At 49.0% G+C, this 21,488-nt stretch overlaps 1 protein-coding gene across 1 annotated transcript; it reads right to left on the bottom strand.

Moving 5' to 3' along the window:
• Window positions 1-180: 180 nt before the first annotated feature.
• LOC127381659 (cryptochrome DASH-like) lies at window positions 181-19,471 on the bottom strand. Its single transcript, XM_051612233.1, has 14 exons — window positions 19,389-19,471; window positions 19,106-19,278; window positions 17,238-17,331; window positions 16,441-16,571; window positions 15,436-15,584; window positions 15,011-15,099; window positions 13,746-13,819; window positions 12,021-12,110; window positions 10,124-10,203; window positions 9,084-9,143; window positions 7,807-7,964; window positions 3,542-3,661; window positions 2,414-2,590; window positions 181-913 (listed from the first exon to the last, which is right to left on the bottom strand). The coding sequence occupies exons 1-14, from the start codon at window positions 19,443-19,445 to the stop codon at window positions 806-808; spliced, it is 1,560 nt and encodes a 519-aa protein (XP_051468193.1). The 5' UTR covers window positions 19,446-19,471; the 3' UTR covers window positions 181-805.
• Between the last annotated feature and the right edge of the window lie 2,017 nt (window positions 19,472-21,488).

Here is a 21,488-nt window from a genome sequence, read left to right as displayed (position 1 = left end):
ACCCAAGTAAATGTTCAAAGAGATGGAAGATAATCACAGTGTTACTCTTTTAACAGAGGCTCAAGTGGATCCCTAGTGGTAACAAATCCAGAGCCATGTCCTGTCTACACAGTAAAAGAATGTCCCCTGAGGTCTCACTCTGTGGATCTCTGTGGAAATGAGGAGGAGAAAATATTCCAGTAGCAAAACTTTTAATTACCCAATGATTGGCAAGTTTTAAAGCTTTAAAACACAGAAAATTAGCATAAGAAAGTTCACTAGAAAGAGTTCTGACTGCACACCTGCCACATAAACCATCTGCTCTGGTTTGTAAAGTGAGGTAGAAATTTAGCTGGAACAGCTGTAAGCACCAGTGCAGGGGAAAAGGCACTGGAAAAGCAACCACACCTCCTCCAGACAGAAAGGCCACGGCATTTTGGTTAATTAATATTAGTTAGACAGCCCCTTTCAAGCAAAGGCCCGTAGAGAGTTGAGAGTGATAATAAACCTTCCATGGGAGTCAGACTCTTGGCAGTGAAGGGCAGCCACTGCTGGAGAGAGATGAGCCAGCTGCCTAAGGGCTCACAGCACCAGCCTGAAGCACCCAAGCAGAAACCAAAGATCCCATCATCACAATCCATGCTGATACACAGCCTCCAAATATCAACGTCCAGCTCCTGACCCTGGGAATGCTGAAGAGGCAGATCCCTAGTTACTGTCCCATGTCCAGACTTGTCTCATTGTCTTGGCTGAAGGAGATGAACTGCTCTCCGGGCATCTTCAGCAGTGAGAGCACCTCTCCAGCACGCAGCCGGGACAGCCTTCATCACACACCTTTCTTGCGAGAGAAGTAGAAATCTATCCCTCTGCCCTTCTGCTGCATTGGTGCGTGTGCAGGTCCTCTCCTGCCCCTGGGATGGGGACATCTTCCCTGCTGCAAACGAAAGGTGAACAGGGAGATATTTACGGGTGCCGAGGAGTGAACCTGATGACAGAGCAGCCTTGACGTGCAGTGTGAAATCACACAAATGTGCAGGTGGAACTTCCACCCTCAAGTCTGCAAAAAGTGGGGAAGGCCTGACAGGCACAGCACTAGGCCTGGATGTAGGAAACCAGGTGTTCCAGTAAGATGTGGGCTTGTATTTTCAAAGGTATTTTGATACTCTGTTTTGGGGAAGCTGAGGGGAGAGGTTCTTCTTCAGGTCTCAGTAACACTGGGCCAACAGTCCCTCCTGGGAATATCTTAATTTCTCAAGCACAGTCAGGCAGGGCAGGCCCATAGAGCCCTGGGTGAGCCAGAAAGTTGATCAAAATGGAACTCCAGAGAGACAGAGGAGCTTTTTGGGTTCAAATTTCACCACTGCCTAAAACCAATGTCTCACTGAAGGGCTCCTTCACAGAGTCCTTTCTCCAACCTCAGATGCACTCTTAAGCAGAGGGTAATAATCCAGGCCCTTCAACAGCATGGCTGGAAGCAGAAGACTTTGCTCCTCCAAAACTTCCCACTCATGGCAAAGGAATCTGGCCTGAGAAACGTGCTCCTGCACCTTGGTATTAAAACCCAAAATGGAGACGTGCCTCATCCTCTATTGAACATCATGACAACTAAATTTGAGTCTCAATAAAATATCCTTACTTGGGAGGAGGCAGGGAGGGTGCATGGGGGAAGACAAAATGTTGAAAATCCCTTAAAATACACAACCATTGGTTGCATCCATTTCCTCCTTCCTTTCCAGCTCCACCACCACTGAACCCCAGAGATCAACAGATCACTTTCCTTCCATATCCATCTCCTCTGACACCAGCAGCCCAGTCAGCAGATTAAAGTCTTGACATGTCACAGGATCCACACCTTGATCTGTCCCCATTCTAATGGGCTGATACACCCAAAAAAGCCAAGTGCAAGGGCAAGTCCCTGAATTTATAAAATGGTTTGGTCTTGTGGACTCCAGTTGGAATGCACTCATACATGGTAGGAGTACTTATAAAATGGTAAACAAAATATGCACAGGTTCATTCTTCAAGCCAACTGGCCTGGCACAGTTTATGCCCATATGATGTAGGGTGGCTTTGTCAAGACTGTATTTTGTGACAGTCCTTAGCACATGGTACCCTCAAATTGTCCTTGGACAAGGTTCTGGAAGGTGCTTGTTTGCCCTGGCTGGGGAATAGACTAACAGTGTAACTGTCTGGATGACAGGAGGTTGGTACTTGGGCTTGTGCTAGTTTAATAGGACAGACACAGCTAAATAACCCTGGCTGCACAGTCCCTGTGCAGAGCTGGATCACCCTCTGCTGTCAGGTAACGTGACTCTGCACTAAAGCATTTTTTTCCCTTTATCCCTAAGAAAGAAGAGCAGAACTCAGCCACTCCTACAGGCACAGCCAGTGCCTGGAGCCCTCCCACCCCATCTGAACCCCCCCTAGTACTCACCAGCCTCTGGCTGATGTGTCGGCTCCACTCGGGGGCTGTGACAAGGGGCTGTGGGTAGGTGTCACCCAGAGTTATCCCCACCTGGGAGAGAGCAGCACTGTTCAATGCCCAAGGGGTGTGGATATCTGCTCCCTTTATGCCCTGTAGTTCTGGGACCCACAGCCGGACGTAATCCCCCTGCAAACAGAACCAACAGGACAGGATCCATTCAGTAACAACCTGCAAGTGATTCCCAGTAAGGGTCTGTCTTAGCATGAAAGAAAGAAGCCTGATTTCCAGGTAAAGAAGCTGATGTACTACAACAAGTTGCCTCTGTCAAGTCTTAGCCCCTCCTGTTAAACCCTCTGCCAAGGATTAGTGCCTAAACAGAGAGACATTGATACTGGAGCTTCTCTCCCAGGCTTACTCTGCAGGCACATGTGTTTTTTTGGTACAGTTCACCTGCCTATTTAGGACATAGTGAGATGAAGTCACTCCCAAAAAGTCCTTTTTTTTCTTTCCAGTGACTGTGAAGGAAACGAGATTGACTAGCTCAGCTGCACCCCCCACTTCTGTACTTGGCAAGATGAACCCCCTGCCCTCAAATCTCCCATTAATTTTACTGCTGTGTCTCCTACTGGACTAATTTCCAACTTCACCTGAAGTCCTGTCAGCTACAGTGCTGAAAGGCAACACCTCCACCATGCAATGAAGCTAAGGAACAAGGTGGAAACAGATAATCCAGTATGGGAGCACTGGCTAAGCACGTGGAAAGGGCGATTTATCTGCTTCCATCACTTTCAGGAGCTCCCAGAGTGAAGAGCTCAGTCTCTTCTGCCACTTCTGAGCTCTCCAGGAAGCTGTTCTGTGCTCAAGGAAATGGCTGTGTGAGATATTGATGGGGTGTGTCTGTTGCCCGGAAGAAATGGTGATGACACACTGAACACACAGCCCAATAGGAGGGCAGGGAGGGCACAGAAAGCACCAGCAGACTGGAAACCTCAACTTCCTGTACAATGGGGCACCTGCCTGACTCTTGGCAAGTAGATCACAGAACTGCTCTGGCAGCAGTGTCCACACAGCAGGCTGATCTTCTCTGTTCCCTGCTTTGCTGCACCATTCACTGCACGACAACCCAACAAGACTTACGTTGCCATCATAATCCAGGCCTTGTTTAACCATGTTAAACTTCCTGTTGTCCCGTGGGTCGTTGCCAACACCAGCACTGTATAACCAGTTGCCATAGTTGCTACACACGTCGTAATCCACCTCGAGAAGAAAGGAAGAAAACTGTTAAGGAGAGCTGGGCTGGCTCTTGTTGAAACTTCCCTCCCCTTATCTCAAGGGGAAAATTCCTTGCATGGCAGTCAATCAGATGACACTGGTGTAGTCAGAGCTCTCCCATGTAGGTACAGCCATCTAGCTCAGAAAAGGACCAACTGTTTTGTACAGCTGGGATCAGCTTCCCAGGCTACTTCACTTCATGGTCCTTAGGTCGACAAGATAGGTAAAGTCCAACCAAAGTCCCTCTCAATTTCCCTCTTAAAAAAAAAAATCCTTCTCTCTCTGCCATCCTCTGGCAGACTTCATGACAACTAGTCCTAGCTCTTCTGAGTGCTCGTATTCCAAGAAACCGTAGCCCAAATATGAGAGAAAAATGGGCCACAGAAATGATCAGAGGGCTGGAACACCTCTCCTACAAAGACAAGCTGAGAGAGCTGGGATTAGTCAACCTGGAGAGGAGAAGGCTCCAGGGAGACCTTATAGCAGCCTTTCAGTACATGAAGGGGCTACAGGAAAGCTGGGGAGGGGCTGTTTACAAGGGCATGGAGTGATAGGACAAGGGGAAATGGTCTGAAAATAGAGCAGGGTAGATTTAGATTGGCTATCAGGAGGAAGTTCTTTATTATCAGGGTGATAAAGCACTGGAACAGGTTGCCCAGAGAGGTGGTGGAGGCCCCATCCCTGGACACATTCAAGGTCAGGCTTGACCAGGCTCTAAGCAACCTGATCTAGTTAAAAGGTCCCTGTGCATGGCAGGGAGGACTGGACTAGACCTTTACAGGTCCCTTCCAACCCTACACATTTTATGATTTTAGGAAAATTCTTCCTGCCTGGCTACCCAAAGACCACAGACTTAACAACATCGACTCTGCAGGCCCTATTGGGCAGCCTGGAGAGCAGCCTGACTTGGGCTGTACCGTGAGCACACAAGAGATGTGATCAGCCCAAACACTGCAGGTGTGTCCCTGCCACACTCAACTCTCACCAGGCAATAAGCCCCAAATCACAGTGACTTGGCAGAGAGGTGCTTTACTACGGGAAACACTAGAGCTCTCATGACGTACTCAGGAGGCTGCACATGATCCAGTTACTCTACATCTAAACAAATAAAAAGCTCTCAAGGATGTTTATGTAAAATGGAGCAAGGCTCCTGAAACAGGCACAAATGAGAGCAGAATACGGTTCAACGTGCTCTTCAGCTGGGCAGGGTGGCTTAAATCCAACATCAGAAGCTTTCTAGTTGCAGGGCAATTCAAACCTAGCTCAGGAGGGGAGTGGCAGTGGGAGCAAATAGGGCGTGGGCTCTGTGCATGCCTAGCTGAGGCGTTTTAGTTGCAAAACCATTTGCAGCACTTTGCAAAGACACCTCACTGAGCAGCTTCAGTGCTGACCTCCCTCCCCTGCAGCTGCAGCAACAACCATGCCACACAGCCATGTTTCCAAAATCTCAAGTCACTCCAAGTGGGGAGCTCTACGTGTCCAGATGGCAGAGGGCACAGGGGAATGGGCCAAGTTGCCTTCCCCTTTCTCTGCAAGGCTATCAAGAGCTGGGGTCAGGATTATCAAGAGTGCACCAGGCTTCCCCTTCCCGTAGTCCCCCTGCTGCCTAGTGTGGATGGCAAACACCCTTTTCTTCACAGGCACATGCAAACTGGGGAAAGCTGGGGAGGGCCTTTTCACCAGGGAGGGTGATGATAGGACAAGGGGTAATGGTTTTAAACTGAAAGAGATGAGATTCAGGTTAGACAGCAGGAAGTTCTTCACCATGAGGGTAGGAAGGCACTGGAACAGGTTGCCCAGGGAGGTTGTGGAAGCTCCATCCCTGGGTTGTTCAAGGGCAGGTTGGATGGGGCTTGGAGCAACCTGGTCTGGTGGGAGGTGTCCCTGCTCATGGCAGAGAGGTTGGAACCTGAATGATCTTTAAGGTCCCTTCCAACCTTCACCATTCTATGATTCTGTGATAAACATTCTGTAAACCTTTGCTGGAAGTATCAGAGATGAAAAAATGCATTGCTTTCCCTTTTCGGAGGCGAGCGAGACCAGTTTCTGTTCTGAACTGGCCCCTTATTATTCTGTAGCTATCTCTCCAACATCAAACTGATATCTCCTGTATATTGTATGGGAATGTCACCAAGATAAAGAAACAGTGCTGTCAAGCAGTCTGTCAAGCAATACATCAGTGTGGCACAGGCTGAAAGGAAGGGACAGAAAGGCACAAGGATCAGCCTGTGCCATGACAGCATCTGGGGCTTCCCAAGATGAAAGGGTTAGTGCAGAGTGCCCAATCTTGCTTCCAGCAGGGCTGGTAACATTCATGCCCATATGAAACAAGGGAAGTAACTGGGGAGTGTCTTTCCAGGTTTTCCTCACTGGGAGAATAGGAAGTGGAATCTCCAATGGCCCTTTGAGTCTGACTGCAAAGTGAACCAAGCTCCTATCTGAGGGAGGCAAGGCTGCTTGCCCATCAGAGCAAAGGCTCAGTTTCTGACTCCTAGCTCTCAATCAGCTGGGGACTGAGTAGGAGGCTTGCCTGCACGTGAAGGAGTTGCCCTCTCTGTGAAATGAAGTCACCTTTGTAACTGCTCTGAAAGCCATAGCTGACAGGTGCCATCAAAAGCCAGATAATAAAAAACATCCAAAACTGTCCTAGAGGCTCACTCTGCAGGACAGGAACATGTAGATATCTCTGTGCATTTGTGTGTGCTGTACCATTGTTCTGGTGTGCCACTGGTGTCACATACCATGCACTCAGGCTACCCTGAAAGGCAGTTCCTGCTTGGCAATTCACTGCTGCAAAGCTTAGGGCACACAGGCTATCAGCTATCTTGCACAACACATTGAAACTGCAAAAAAAAAAACGCTCTGAGGGAAAGATTTCCACCCCAAATTCCATCCATGTTATGAAGGATAAGGCCACTGATTTTCCAATACAAGTTCTCTGGTGCTCTTGCTCTTGTCTGGGGAAGCATCACTGCATGGACCTGCCAACACCACTTTCTGGAGGATCCTACAGAAGTCCTGCACCGTGTTACTGTGCAAGCCACCAGTGCTCACAGCACTGGTGTGAGTCACAGTAATGGGAAGAGCACCCAGACCTTCTTGTAGATCTCCACAGACAAAACCAAGTCAGACCCCAGCTCCAAGGAAGCTCAAAAAAAAAATAAAAAAAAAAAAAAATTACAGTTACAAAAAAGGCTCTTTAATTGCAGATAAAGGTGAGGAGACTGGGTTTTCTCTGTACCTCCAGCCATCTTAGTGAGTAGAAAGTTTCCTGATTACCAGTAGCCTCTTACATCCCACAGACAAGATCTTTACTGTGAGGCTGATACTAGTATTTGATCTTTTTCCACCTGCAGCATTCAGTCTGGTTAAGAATAAATGCCAGTTCACCTCCTCAGACTTGGTTTTCACCACTCAGCATGACACTACTGATGGTCACTTCATCAGCATCACCAGAGGTAATGGCAACCAAGCAAATCCACACAGAGCCTGTGCCTCTGAGCTGGGGATTGCCTGCCTGTGCAGACCTTCCTAGGAAGAAGCTATGGAGACTGAGGAGCAACCCAGCTATTTAACTGAGCTTGGAAGGCTGCTCATTGGCATGTGAGGAAAAGAACCCAGTTGGCAGGGAGGCCTGACTCACCAGAATGAAGGGTGCCTCCAGCCAGGGTGGAGCTCTCTGGATGTTGATCCAGCTATTGTCCAAACTTGCCCTTGACTAGATGAACTCCCTGTCCACAGCCATCAATGCAAAGCCACTGTGCCAGCACTGGCTCCAGTGGCCAGAATGCTTTTCTTTTTATGTTCTATTTCTGGGCCGTGCTCCTCTCCAGCCTCTGGGGTGAGCAAATCAGAGCCTTGTTAACTTGAAAGTTTTCTCAAGTGAGACAGATCTCTGGGTAAAACACTACATGGAGGATCAAAATCATCACTGCTAACTCCCTAGCTACATCTTGGTTGATGTAGCATCACTGTGGCATAACTCCCTTATCTTCTTGAGCTTTGGGAAGTATATGCTGTGCCAGCAGTACTGATCACCTTCCATAACCTTCCTTATCAGGCAGAGCTGTCCTGTCTGTCACTCAGGGCAGGGAGCACAAACTCAAGACACACAAAGAGTTCAGTCTTACCAGCAGGTATTCAAACCATTCTGCCCCCATCCTCCAGTCCAGCCCCAGATCCTTGGTGAGAAAGCTGGCAACGTTCTGCCGCCCTCTGTTCGACATGAAGCCCGTCGCTGCCAGCTCTCGCATGTTGGCATCAACAAAGGGAACCCCTGTTCTGCCCTCTGCAAAGACAAAAGGAACCCCTGTACTGCCCTCTGCAAAGGCAAGAGCCAGTGCTGGGATGTGATGACACTTCTGGGCACTCCTAAACCGACCTGTGGTCGTGCACTCACAGCCACCCAAAGCAGGTAAGATGGTGCCAAGTGTAGAGAGGCAGGAAGAGATTTCAGTGAGGTTTAGCTGGTGTGAAGCTACTAAGATCCACTAGGAATTAAATGGGAAATTAGACTGAAAATTAACAGGAGGAGAATCTTTGGCAAGAAAAAAAACAAAACAACACAACAAAAACAAATGACAAGGAGCAGAAAAATCTCAGGCTGGAAAAACAACCAGGTGGATTGCAGGCAATTTTGCAGAGCAAAACAAATATACAAAGAATAGTTAGATGGGCTAAGAACAGAAAAATTCTTGACAGGTGGCTAACACTGGGCAAGTCCCCGAGGGTTGGCACCTGAAAAGTAGAGAGTTGTGTCTGTTGTTAAGGAAAAGATGTGTTGTACCTGTGTGCAAATGGACACACGTGGGAAGAAAGATACATAGGTGTGTATTTCACTGATTCTGATACTTTAATGGTAGTCTGGTTTAATTGGAGATACATATGCTATTCATGTGATACCAACATTTAAAAAGCTAAAGAAAAGCAAGGATATTAAAAGGTTAAAGATGTGATTTGTTCACAATTAAAGATGTGATTTATTCTAGGGTTGTTTTAGCTTTTTAACAGAAACCAACTGGAAGAACAATTTAGCATTGATAGGAAGGGCTGGTCAGCCTGTGTGTGAGTAAACAGAAGGGACCAACAAGTCATTTAACACTTCCACCAGGACAGGAGAATCTAACTGCAGTGCACCTCACAAAGCATCTAGCAGCCAAACAAGAGCCTGGCCATTCATGATACCCCTTGGGCCTGCTCCTGTGGGGTACTCAGTCTCAGAAGGGAAGCCAAGCACCCTGCACTCACACCCAACCAAGGGGCTGGATTCTTGTTTGGTGGTAACAGTTTAAAGGACAGGGCCTGATCCCACTGACAGTTCCCCTACAAACACCTGTTAGGACACATGCTAGCAGGCAGACACCAGGAAACCAAAAGCAGAATTAGCCAAACCTGTGGTTTTACTGACCTTTCCAACAGTCAAAGAGCTGAAGGTCCTTTTTCCAAGGAATCTCCTTACTTTGAAGCCCTGTTGAGGAAAAAAAAAACAAACAACTGCTAATGAAGACAAAGCTGGTGCAGGCAGTTATTAATGACACAATGACAGCCAGAGGCACCTTGGTTGACCCAAGATGTTAGGGTGAAGCCCTCTCAGTGCTAATACAAACAAGCCACGTTCCTTCTGCAAAGGTTCAGAGATGATCTGTTCCTCCTTTCAGCTGTTGCAAGAGGAGTGTCTTGTGTACAGGGAGGATGCTCAACCCCTAATAGATTCTGATTCCTTATTTTATTGGCATTTGCTCTTTTTTAATTAAAAACTACTCAGACCTCACAAGAGGCCAGAGATGTGCTCTGGCCCAAGATAGTATTTTCTTAAAAAACTTGTCAGTTTTACTCCATGTCAATGTTTATCTGAAATCTGTTTCTGCAGCAGATACTAAACTGAGAATCACCTGGCAGAAGCCCCCAGAAACACTTTGCTCCTGCAGGGTAGGAACAGGTGAGGGAGGTGACTTTATATTTGCAGGGGTTTGTGGCAATGACAGTCCTGTAGAGTGGAATGGAGACAGCAGGGACGACTCTGCTCTGGCTCCAGACATCTCAGTTTAGGCCCATGTTGCTTCTTGGGATTCACACTGCTAGGCTGGTTCCTGCACCAGATTCTCTGGTGAGCTTGGGCAAGCCTGAAGCCTGGATTCTGCCCAAAGGTGGAGTGTCTCTGGAAACAGCATCTTTACTCTTATTGTGCTGCTGTTTCCCACTGACACGTGTTAATAACACTCCCCATGTCTAATCAGATTCTGGGCAAAAGTCTCAGCATCTACACAGTGTCCAGCCCCACGGTGTTGAGGCACTTCTCGTGGTAAGAGCAAGTCCTCAGCAACATCCCAAGGTGGTGACACAAGCACTGTGAGAAGAACATTGGGACAACACAATGCTGACAGCCTCTTCTCTCACTTTCCTTGCTGTAAGACTGTACCTTTCCCAAATAGGGTGATCCATACACACCTCTTAATGAGAAAATCCTTTTGCCATACTTCAGGGCCACAAATCGAAAGTAATCCCTCCACAGCAGTTCAAACAGGACCCTAAAACACAAAGCCATGTCTGTATTTCACTGCTAAAAGCTCAGATAAAATTACTGGATTAGGATTTTGCTTCCTCAGCAACCACTGTTAACACCCTGAGGTTCATGCACAAGGAGCAATTTCACAAACCTTCCCATGATACCAGCTCTTGCCCCAAGCCTGCTTTTCCAGCTTGCGCTTGCACGGTGAAAGCAAACTGCATGAATCACTTGGGAAGCTTTCCTGAACTTGGGAGCAGGAGCAGAGTTTCAGGAAACCTGTTTCTCAACAGTCCCTAGTGGGATGTAATCCTCCACAGAGCAGGGTGAGGACCTGATTCAGCCCCACACTCCTGCAGAAGCAAGCATGTCAACACATTCCTAGGAGCTCTGCCTTGATTTAAGCAACAACCTTTGGAAGGGGCTTAAAGCACCTTTCAAAACTGGGTTTGCAGAGGTCTAGCTCATGAGCTCAGGTGCTAGGCCTGCAGAAGATAGACAAATTTTTATAAAAACTCTTCTATAAATACTGCTTCTTATACACAATGGCACCTCAGTCTCTGAGACCTGCTTCAGCTCTCTGGTATATTGGGAATACTCTGCTCAGCTGATGTGTAGGCTGAGGAGATCTTTCTGGAAAACCTGATTACAAAACAGGACCCTGTCCAAATGCTAACTGGTGCCAGGATACTGAGGTTCAAGCAGTCCCTCATGTGCAGCCACCATGACCTGTACTTCTCTGTACAATTGACCTTCTTGTTTATAATGATCACTTCTAAATGCTCAGATCACCATGGCACTCCAGCTGCAGGCAGGCTGGCTGGCTATTAGAAAAACATGAGTATGTTAAATTATTGAAATCTTTACTCTCTTAATTGTCTTTGAAGAAAAAAAAAAAAAACTTCAATAAGCAAAAGGTCAATATTTTATCTGTCACTTGAAATTGAATGGAGTTGAGTATTTTGGCCAGAATTGTTGGCAATATTCTTCCTGTTCTTCACCAACCACTGTGCTGTTTGACATGTTGCAAATGCAACAAACCCATGCGAAGTTCTACAGTTTTCAAAGACTTTGTGGTTTGTTTGTTTTCCCCATCCATGCCTGGTGTCTGGCCAGGCTCTAACATTAACCTACTTCTCCACAAGAGCTCCCTACCAGGCTCTAATTCACAGTGTTTGGGCCGAGCAAGTTCAAGGCCAGCCCAGGGATGGAGGCACTGACCTCAACTCTCCCCCAGCTTCCTTCAGGACAGCCTGCAGGCAGGTGAGCAGCCAGCAGTGAGGTGAGGAAGAGCACGGGTGACAGGGCAGGATGCATTAAACCCACTTCCCAGTCCCTACTTCCCCTTCTCAGCCGAGCAATCATGGGGCCATTTGCTGGAGTGTGGCCAGAGGTCCTTCTGACACCCCATGTCACACAGTCACTGAGCTTTTTGGGTGAAAACCTGCTCAGTTGCTTGGTGTGAGAAACCCCTTGGCTTCTCTTTATAAATCATTCTCCTTCCTCCTCATCTAGCCCATGAGAACAATACAGAGAGGGATGGTGACGATTTTCAGAGTTCAGTTTTAAAAATCATAAACCCCAGTTTCCCAGCAATAATAATAATGACAACTAGCATTAATCTTTACTTATGAAGTGCCTAAAGCCTCCGGGTGTCAAAGGCAAACTAATAAATCCATGCTGAAACAGAACTGCAATGCAACCCAGAGAAACCAGACAGCAGGAAAAAAAAACCCCATGTTAATTAAGAAGAAAGCTAAGAAATCACTCTCTCCTGTGCCTGAGATACCAGTTTCCTTTACAGAGAAAACAAACCACACTGATAGTGCAAGGTCATACCAGTATGTGCTCTCATTTGCTGTTCTCTCCTTTTCATACTTCTGGATCTGCTCATAGATGTACCGAGGAGAAATGCAGCCCAGAGCCAGCCTGAAAGCAGAAGAATGATGTCCTGAACGTGATGCAGGACTGACAGCTTGGCATCTGTGTGGAGGGGGTGGAGGGGCAGTTTTGTGTCTAGAGTTGTCTGAAAACGTTTGCTTGGTTTGCAGTCATGCCACTGACTTCCCAAATAGCTTTAGTCAAGTGGTGTGAATTTTTTGCAACACTGCAATCTGAGAATCAAAATCCTCCCCTTCCCCAGTGCATGAATTACAGGCGTTTTCAGGCTACTGAGATAAAGAATTTTACACAAGTCTGACAAGTTTTGCCTAAAAGAATTGATCAGTTGGTGACTTTGCACACCAATGACAAACCCAGAAATGGATCCCAGATGTCAACCTCTGTACCAACTGTCCTGGCTGTTCCTTTTACTAGAGACCTATTTATCATGTGCCCAGGGCTCCTTTTCCTGATGTACTTTTAGTGTTGCATTTGAGCAATCACAGAAGGGAAGTGACTTGCTGAAAATCCCAGGCAGGGTAGAAAAACTAGGGACTCAAACCCAGCTCTGGCATTTCAACCCACTGGGCTTCTTCCATTTGTTCCAAATCAGCACTGTGCAAGACACAAAGAGCTTGTAGACTCCAACCCCATGGCAAAGGGTGATAAGGAATAACTTTTACCTTGATTTTTCTAGAAATGTATTTTACTGCAATTTCTCCCTAGGGCTTGTGGAAACATTTGATGTTCTGGTGAATTTTGGAAAACAGGAAGACAGGAGCAGAAGAGTTTTTCCTTAATTTGTGACCGGTGACAACATTTAGAAATGGCCAGTATGAGATTAGAATGACTGGCTGCAATCCCAACCAGTCTGATTTTGATTATCTGGCTGAGGAACACTTTGGGGCAGGCAGATCAGGACTGTCTGCTCTGGGCAATTGGCCAGCTCGGAAGAAGACGAGTGGAGGCCACAAATGAAGAACTTCTGCAGTGCCAGTCGTCCTGGGATCCCAAAGTGCCACCAGGTGGAGCCATCCACTGCCACCATTAAAGCAAGGTCAGCTGAAAATAAATCCTGGCCTGTAACTGCATCAAAAAATAAGTTTCATATTGCAGTTCTGTCAGGAAGACACTCCAGATGCTCTCAGGATTAGGCTGAAATGGCTTCTGCTGCTGCAGTTTCAGCCCAAAATTAACTCTGCCCCTTCCAGCCCTGGAGACTAAAACCCCTCATTAAAAGTCATCGTGTTTACCTAAACAAGAGATGCTTTTGCAATAGGAATAATCACAAGTGTCTCTTTACCCCACAGAAAAACAGAATGGCAGCGAAGTGAGGTGACTTGCCCCAGAGTGCTCAGCAAACCAGGGCTGGATTGAGTTCTTCTCCAGCCTGATCAACACACTTCTCCCCAAGGCTGCTCTCAACAACTCCTGATGCACAAAACAGCACAAAGCCAAAGACAAGTGGTGTGTCTCTCCAGTGTCCTGTCCACACCCCTGCACACTGGGCTCTTGGCACAGCACTGCCACACTTCAGCAATTCCTAAGTGCAGGAATCTTCCCAGGGAACCACTGCCTGGGAGCACAATAAAAGGGCAAAAGGACTCACACCTAGACCCTATCCATGCCCAGTGAGCATGAGAGCAGAAAGGGAGATTCCAGTCTCACAATAAAAATCTTTACCACGGTGCAAATTTGGTTGAGTAATCCATTCCCACCAGTCCATTCCGAGTCTCCTTGTAAGATGCAACCAAGTTCTGTGTGAGCAAGAGAACAGGAGTTTTAATACTGTGGGTGCAACCTGCTAAATAATGTTCTATTTCATATTGGAGCCAGGGTGATCTGGCAGGGCTGAGCTCCCTCTCATGGCTGCCTGCAAGGATTACAGAGCTGCCAAATTACTGCCTCCAGTGCACAGGAATTGATCAGACCAGCAGTTTTCATTACAGCTTTGGGGTGTGTGTCACAAGCCACGCTCCCCACTTCAGCCTGTAGCACAGTTCTTTCTCTGAGCACTATGAACCTGGCTGTGCTGCTGCCAGCCTGACTCTGGATCCATAATCCACTTACAAGCACCAGTGGGACTGGTGGCTGGTTCCCTTCCTGTGTGGATGCTTGTTTGGATGCAAGAACCACAGTGTCCAACAGGACCCAACACTCTGCTGCAGTAATCCTGATCACTGTCACTTCTGGGCCATCCACATTTACAGCAGGGTGCAGATCTTCCAGTTTCTGAGCACTGAGAGTGCAGAGGACATAAGGAAGCCTGACCACCCTCTGATCCCCTTGGCTGCACAGGTTACAGTTGCTAAAGGGTTGTTCTAGCTCACATCTACCTAACAAAAACACAGGAACAGGTTTTCCAGCACTGATTGCATTAATGCTTGACTAAGAGTAGAAGCTATGCAACTTGTACTGGTTTTGGCTGGGATAGAGTTAATTTTCCTCATAGTAGCTGTAATTACGGGCTGCAAGTTTTTAAACCAGACTACTAGGAACCTCCTACTTATTTATAACTGTGGGCACTAGCTTTAGTCAGTTGTTCCTCACCCCAATTACAAGTGCAGCCCTTCAGGCCACTTTTCACTCCTCCAAAATGGAGAAACTACATGGCTGCTGACATGGGACACGACAGAAGAAAGGGCAGATCAAGTTAAAGGAGCCAAAAAATTGTCCCAGTTCCCAAAAGCTCATGGAAAAAAAGACTTAATAAGAGGGATGGCCACTAAACTTTGTTCCTAAGTATTTGGCTTGCATTCCCACTTCCTGGATTATTTCTTTTTTATTGTTTCTCTCTCTGAAAAACTGATATAAGGCTGATTCCCTCCTTTGTAAAGTGTTATACAGGAGATAAGGAAATATTATGGGGAAGTGAAATAGCAGCTTCACCCACTTGCACAGCCACAGGGACAAGGGGGAGGATGCAGACAAAGAAATGTAAGAGTTACCGTGTCCCAAAAATAATACTGCAGTCTCATTAAAGCCTGGGTCTCTCCTCCACTGCAGGGGAAGGCTGTTCGTGGATCAGTCACAGGATCTGCCATATAAAACACCATCACCTTGTTACCCCATTGGAAAACATCTCCAAGGTTTAAAATCTAGGGATGTGCAGCAGTAGGGATGTCTGCTTAGGGGGAATAAAAGACTGTCTTTCTTTGAAACAAGGGGCACATTAAAAACTGCTGGTGAAGAGGATGTTTTCCACTTGGAGGAGGGCAGCTCCTCCACGCAGGGAATTTACTTTTATTTGCTGTATGAGGGAACAGAGGTTTAGTCACAGTTTGAAGGGCAACCACCTGCCTCCATGCAAGATTCTCAGCGACACCTCTAAGTAGGATTTCATGGCAGCAACTGCCAAATGAAGTTCTCTTACCCTTCTGTCCCAAATCCTCCATTGTAGGGATGCACCCTTCTTCCACCCCTGGAGGCAGAGGCTTTAGCTGATCTGCCACCTGCAGGGTTGGCCGGACCTTCACCTGAGATTCCACCGCTCTTCGGAAATGGGTGTAGACATCAGGCAACCTGCAGGGATACAGACCACTCAGATCCCCACGGGCTGGCTGCTCTGGCCCCTCCACACAGCTTCCACAGCTGTGGACTGGCTTTCCAGGCTGGCTTTCCTGAAGGATGAGCACCTCTTTGTGATGCATGTTTGTACACTGCCTGGCACAAGGGAGGTAGATGCCCCCAGGGGCAGCAGCAATCACAAGTTCAGTCCTTGCCCCAATTTCTTTCCCTGATGCAAATGGTGCCTTTTCAGTTTAAGGTGTGTCTTGATGGGGCAATCCCTGAGGGTCAGATTTATCTCACCCAACTTCCCATTATCTACAAGGCTAGCCTCAATGTAAAAATGTGCAACCTCCTGCTGCCTTTTCAGGCAGTTTATGGCCTGACTTTTCTGCCCTATTTTATACATTTTCTACAGGACACTGTGAATCACTCAACTCCATCCACTACACCTCAAGCAACTATTGAGAGAGCCATGAAGAGTCCACACACAAAGGGCTACTGTCATAAGCAGCTGCATTTAGCCAGAGGGGGTAATGGAGGAATCAGTCACACTCACTAGGACACAGCACTGCAGACTGAGTATCCAAAATGAGCTGGTGGAAAGGCAAAGAGAAGTCAGTTCCTCAATAAATGGTCAAACTCTGTGGCTTGATGCAAATCAGAGCTTAAATCCTACCAGTAGAAAAGAATGAATGTGCCCTTTCCCCATGATGTGCATGAGCATGACAGCACTGTTCTATGAATGCAGATGGACTAACGGGTCCCTTCCCTATGGGGCTGGATGACTAAGATCCCTCCTGAGCAGTTCACTGGTGTGAGAAACAAATGGGAGAGTGGAGGAGACAAATGGTACCACAGAGCAGCCCACCTGGCAATAGGCTTGAAGGGAAGGTCATCCCGATGATAGAGCGTGGATGCCCAGAATGTCTGAATCTTCACCCCATGCTGACTACACACCTGGCACAGCCCCTTCTCCACATCCAGCTCCTCCTCCGTGGCCTAGGGAGAGCAAAATGAAGTCAGGCCAGGGCTGCATGGCCTCAGCCACCACATGCACACAGAACCTGGTCCCTGGTCTTGCCCTCCTCCCTCATGTCCACATTTAGCTTTATCCTTCCAGAGAGGTACACACAGACAATCCCTGAGTATTTCCCTCTGTCAAACCCAACAAGTGTTTCCACTCTTTTTAGTAGTGCCAACGCCAACATAAGGAACTCCTTGATGTAGGACACTGTAGATATTTTAAGTTTGCATGGACTGGAAAGGTGACTGGACAAGTAGATGTAAAAGAAATCCACTGTGGGTTACTGGGCCTTCTCAACATCCCTGGGGCAGACAGCTGTCAGTGCAAGGAGGGCACCAGGAAAAGGCAGCTTGATGCAAACAGAAGGAGAAAAAGACTCAGGTGACCTAAAGTGCCAGTTGCTGGAAACTCTTCTTCCTCAAGACACAGCATTTGCAAGTGATCAATCAGAAATAGCTGCTGTCATCCAGCAAGGACTGCCCCCCCCACACCTACACCATCCCCATCACAGGACCTAGCCAGTTTCCCCAAAGTTAATAATACCACAAAGAAGACACAGAATCTGCATCACTGTTTGGTTGTGGAAGAAACCTTCACAACCTTACCATCTTTTAACAATGTCACTCAAATACTTCCCTTACCTCTTCATGGAAAGCCACAGCACTGACAGAGCCCACCTGAGTAATCAGATCACGGACCACATCTTCTGGCTTCCCCTTCCTCACAACCAAGGTACTGCAAACACAGAATATTGGCCTCAATTAGGTTTGGTGTTACTGTTACTTACGTGTACAGAAGGCCCTAGTCCTGGCTTAGGCACCCATGTACTTAGTTTTCTACTGAGCACACACAGCATGTGGAAGCAGACAGACAGTATTTGACCAGCCTACATTTTTGAGGATCCACTGAACAGTCTGTAAGCCTCTGAGGCTGAGTTTCTGTCAAACACATTCCTACCACCCCGGATGCCTTAGAAAGGATGACTGGGCAGAACGCCCAGCTGTTACCTAAAATTAAATCTGTCAGTTCTCTTCATCCTCACACTCTGAGGCCAAGGTTCAGGAACTGATTCCTCTTTCAACCCCCTCCACGGGGAGTGGTGTCCCGTGGGCAAACCCCTCTCCACTTTCATGCAGGAATATTCAGAGGAATTCTTTCCTCTGAACGATCTGTGTTTGTACCAGAGTCAACAAAACTTCCCTCCCACCTTGCAACCTCATCTCACTGCCCAGCTCTTTACCCAGGACACCAGACCAAAAGAGAAGCTGTGATGAGAAAGTTGTGAAGAGCCTCATATGTGACTCTGTCCCTTTCCCTGTGTCCTTCACTTCACTCACACAACACACTATTTTATCATCTAACAGAGGTCTGTGCAGAAGGATTTCTTTAAGGGCCAGTAGTGTTTTTGCCAGAATAATTTTAAATGTAACTGAAAAGTTTCTTCAAAGATGGGCTGGGTCTGAAGAAGGCAGAAGCAAGGGGTGCTGCTGAAAGAACTGTTCCCCTTACACCACACAGAAAAGCAGAGACCAAGCTGCCCACAGGGAATACTACAGATTGGAGGTGGAGGACAGTTCTGCCCAGCACTACATTAAGAAGATACTTCACAGTTGTGGAAAGGGAGCCTAGATCTTCACGTGGCTCTTCAGAACCACACATCTCTCACGGCAGAAGACCAGTCTCTGATCAGCCACTGGTAAGAGCACAGCAGCATTCAAGCAGTTCTGAATCTGTTCACTGCAGGGTGTGGGTGCAGACACCCACTGATGAGTTATTTCAGACTCCTGTAACATTCACATTTTGCCGAGTCCACACTGCACAGACAACCCAGAACTGTTCCTCTTGCTTCTCCTACCACTGTTATGCTGCTCTGGGAGACAACAGGCTGCCTGACACATCATCTCCTGCTAAGCAAAGCTTGCTGTTGTCTGGTAATAGGATTCCCAAGCATGTAGACCTGCAGGCCCTGCTATTCCCCTGTTATGGTTTCTAAAGATATAATGAAGAAGGAATCCCTGAAGACCCCCCTCCTACAGTTTAGCCTAAAAAGAGATCAGGTGTAGCAGGACAAGGCATGAGCAAACTCCAAGTCAGGATCCACGCTGGTCTGTTTCAAGCCAACTCCTCAGGAAAACTTGGTAGGGACTGGGAAGGACACATACTGCAGTGGCTCATGTCACAGCCTGCACCTTGGAAGACTGCTGTTCATGTCTCTGGTTGCCAGGACTCCGGGCAAAGATGCCCATCAGGGGCACCTGCAGGGCCCCTAGTCTGCATGGCTCTTTGCTCCCTTCCAGATCCCACCGCAGGTCACCTGAGCCGGGGCTGTGTGTGGGACCCTGTATCCAACAGAAGGGCTGCGGCTCCCTGAAATCAGCCACCAGCAGAGCCCAGAGCACCTGGCACGACTCACGAGCACGCGTGGAAAGAGAGCAAGACAGCAAACACGGGAAGCAAGCAGGAGAGCGAAAACACAGGGCGCTGCTTTGCACGGTGCTTTCCCGGCTACCTTCCTCTTCTCTTCAGCGTTTCCCTCAGGTCCTTCACACTTTCCAGCAGGAACCTGAGCCGATGGGGCCCCGTCTTGGGGAAGCCGTAGCAGTGGGTGCCCAGGTAGTGCCGCGGGTCGAAGCAGTAGAGGGGGATCACCCAGTCCGCGCTGCTCTGAGCCCAGTGCAGCACCTGCCAACACAGAGCGGGCCGGGGCAGCTCCCGGGGGCAGGGTCCAGCCTACCCCAAAGCGGGGTGGGCTTCTCAAAGACACACCCCGGGAGCCGCCGGCCCGACCCTACCTGGTTATCGTGGGCACGCAGGTCGCAGCGCAGCAGGCAGATGGCTGTCCTCGACATGGTGCCCAGGGAGTCCCCTCAGATAGTCCCCGCATCCCGCATCCCGCCCCAATCCCTCATCCCTCCCCTCGTCTCGTCCCGCCCCTCTCCCTCATCCCGCCCCGCTCCCCTCATCCCTCCCCTCATCCCGCCCCGCTCCCTCATCCCGCCCCTCTCCCCTCATCCCGCCCCTCTCCCTCATCCCTCCCCTCATCCCGCCCCTCTCCCTCATCCCGCCCCAATCCCTCATCCCGCCCCTCTCCCCGCATCCCATCCCGCTCCCTCATCCCTCCCCTCTCTCCCTCATCCCACCCCTCTCTCCCTCATCCCGCCCCTCTTCCCTCATCCCGCCCCTCTTCCCTCATCCCACCCCGCTCCCTCATCCCGCCCCTCTCTCCCTCATCCCGCCCCTCTTCCCTCATCCCACCCCGCTCCCTCATCCCACCCCGCTCCCTCATCCCGCCCCTCTCTCCCTCATCCCGCCCCTCTCTCCTCATCCCGCCCCTCTCTCCCTCATCCCACCCCGCTCCCTCATCCCGCCCCTCTCTCCCTCATCCCGCCCCTCTTCCCTCATCCCACCCCGCTCCCTCATCCCGCCCCTCTCTCCCTCATCCCGCCCCTCTCTCCTCATCCCGCCCCTCTCTCCCTCATCCCACCCCGCTCCCCTCATCCCGCCCCTCTCTCCCTCATCCCACCCCGCTCCCTCATCCCGCCCCTCTCTCCCTCATCCCGCCCCTCTCCCCTCATCCCACCCCGCTCCCCCTCATCTCTCCCCTCTCCCCTCATCCCTCCCCTCTCCCTCATCCCGCCTCTCTCAAATGGCGGGAGGGCCAAACCAGCTGCTTGCAAGAACCCCTCACACGGCTCTGGTAATTAGTGCTGATGAGTGTTGGTTGTGCGAGTGCCGAGGTTGCGGTGTGACCTCACCCTTGCCCTGCAAACCAGCTTCGCAGATAGTTCACTCACCTGTTAACTAACAAAGAGTGAGCTGAGCTGTAGGTTAATACTAAGGTGTGCTGAAAACAGCTGCTGAAGTGAGTTGGGCTGTTCAGCCTGGAGAAGAGAAGGCTCCAGGGAGACCTTAGAGCACCTTCCAGTGCCTGAAGGGGCTACAGGAAAGCTGGGGAGGGGTTTGGGACCAGAGAGAGCAGTGATAGGACAAGGGGTAATGGTTTTACACTGAAAGAGGGGAGATCTAGGTGAGACATTAGGAAGAAATTCTTCACCATGAGGGTAGGAAGGTGCTGGAACAGGTTGCCCAGGGAGGGTGTGGAAGCCCCTTCCCTGGCAGTGTTCAAGGGCAGGTTGGATGAGGCTTGTGCAGCCTGGTCTCGTGGGAGGTGTCCCTGCTCATGGCAGGGAGGTTGGAGCCTGATGGTCTTGAAGGTCTCTTCCAACCCAAACCATTCCATGATTCTCAGTGAAAAGGCTTGCTTCATCCTATAGTTTTCATAAGTCAACATTGGACACCAGTGATCACACATCCCTTCATCCCTACTCACTGAATTATCCCTCAGTAGCTCTTTGCTTTGCTTTGCTTTTTTCCTTAGACTGCTCTTATAATAAGAGGAAATGCAAAAAATAAACTCCTGGTTGGCTCAGAGTTCTCCAGCCACATGCCTTCCTCTTGTGTAACTCCACTGGTTCTGCTGGGGTGGAAGAGGATAGGGAAGAGGTTTAACGTGTGGCAGCAAGGAGCTGGTGATGATTTGGTATCCAGGATTACAAAAACGAATTGCTGCAGCTCATTGAAGTACGTGAATTGCTAAGAGGAGCTTTTGGTGAAGCTCCACATACCCTTAAAATGCTCACCAGAGATTAAATGTGGCACCCAAATCCCAGTGGGTCCTGGGGAGTCCTGGCTTTATTTTCTCCTCCAGGCCTGCAGGTCTGCCTGCAACCTGCATCTGTGGCTGTGGGAAGTGATGCAGATTCACAGTGTGGCCCCCTCCCCCCATGACACATCATCTCCTGATTCCTTTTCTGTGCAACAAGAGCTCCTTCCCCTGGCTCAGCAGGCTGCAGCCTGCCACAAGAGCCAGTGACTCATCCCAGAGGGCTCAT

Source organism: Apus apus, chromosome 2 (assembly GCF_020740795.1).
Source record: "Apus apus isolate bApuApu2 chromosome 2, bApuApu2.pri.cur, whole genome shotgun sequence".
NCBI classification, from domain to species: domain Eukaryota; kingdom Metazoa; phylum Chordata; class Aves; order Apodiformes; family Apodidae; genus Apus; species Apus apus.
Note: the sequence above shows the minus strand (reverse complement) of the source record. Positions and strands in the feature narration are given on the sequence as shown.

Coding starts and splice junctions, on each gene's coding strand:
- LOC127381659 (XM_051612233.1), bottom strand. CDS start 19,445: ATGTCGAGGACAGCCATCTGCCTGCTGCGCTGCGACCTGCGTGCCCAC. Junction 10,204..12,020: donor GCAAATGAGAGCACATACTG/GTATGACCTTGC, acceptor TTTGTGTTTTAG/GGTCCTGTTTGAACTGCTGT. Junction 3,662..7,806: donor AATGGTTTGAATACCTGCTG/GTAAGACTGAAC, acceptor TTTCTTCTCGAG/GTGGATTACGACGTGTGTAG.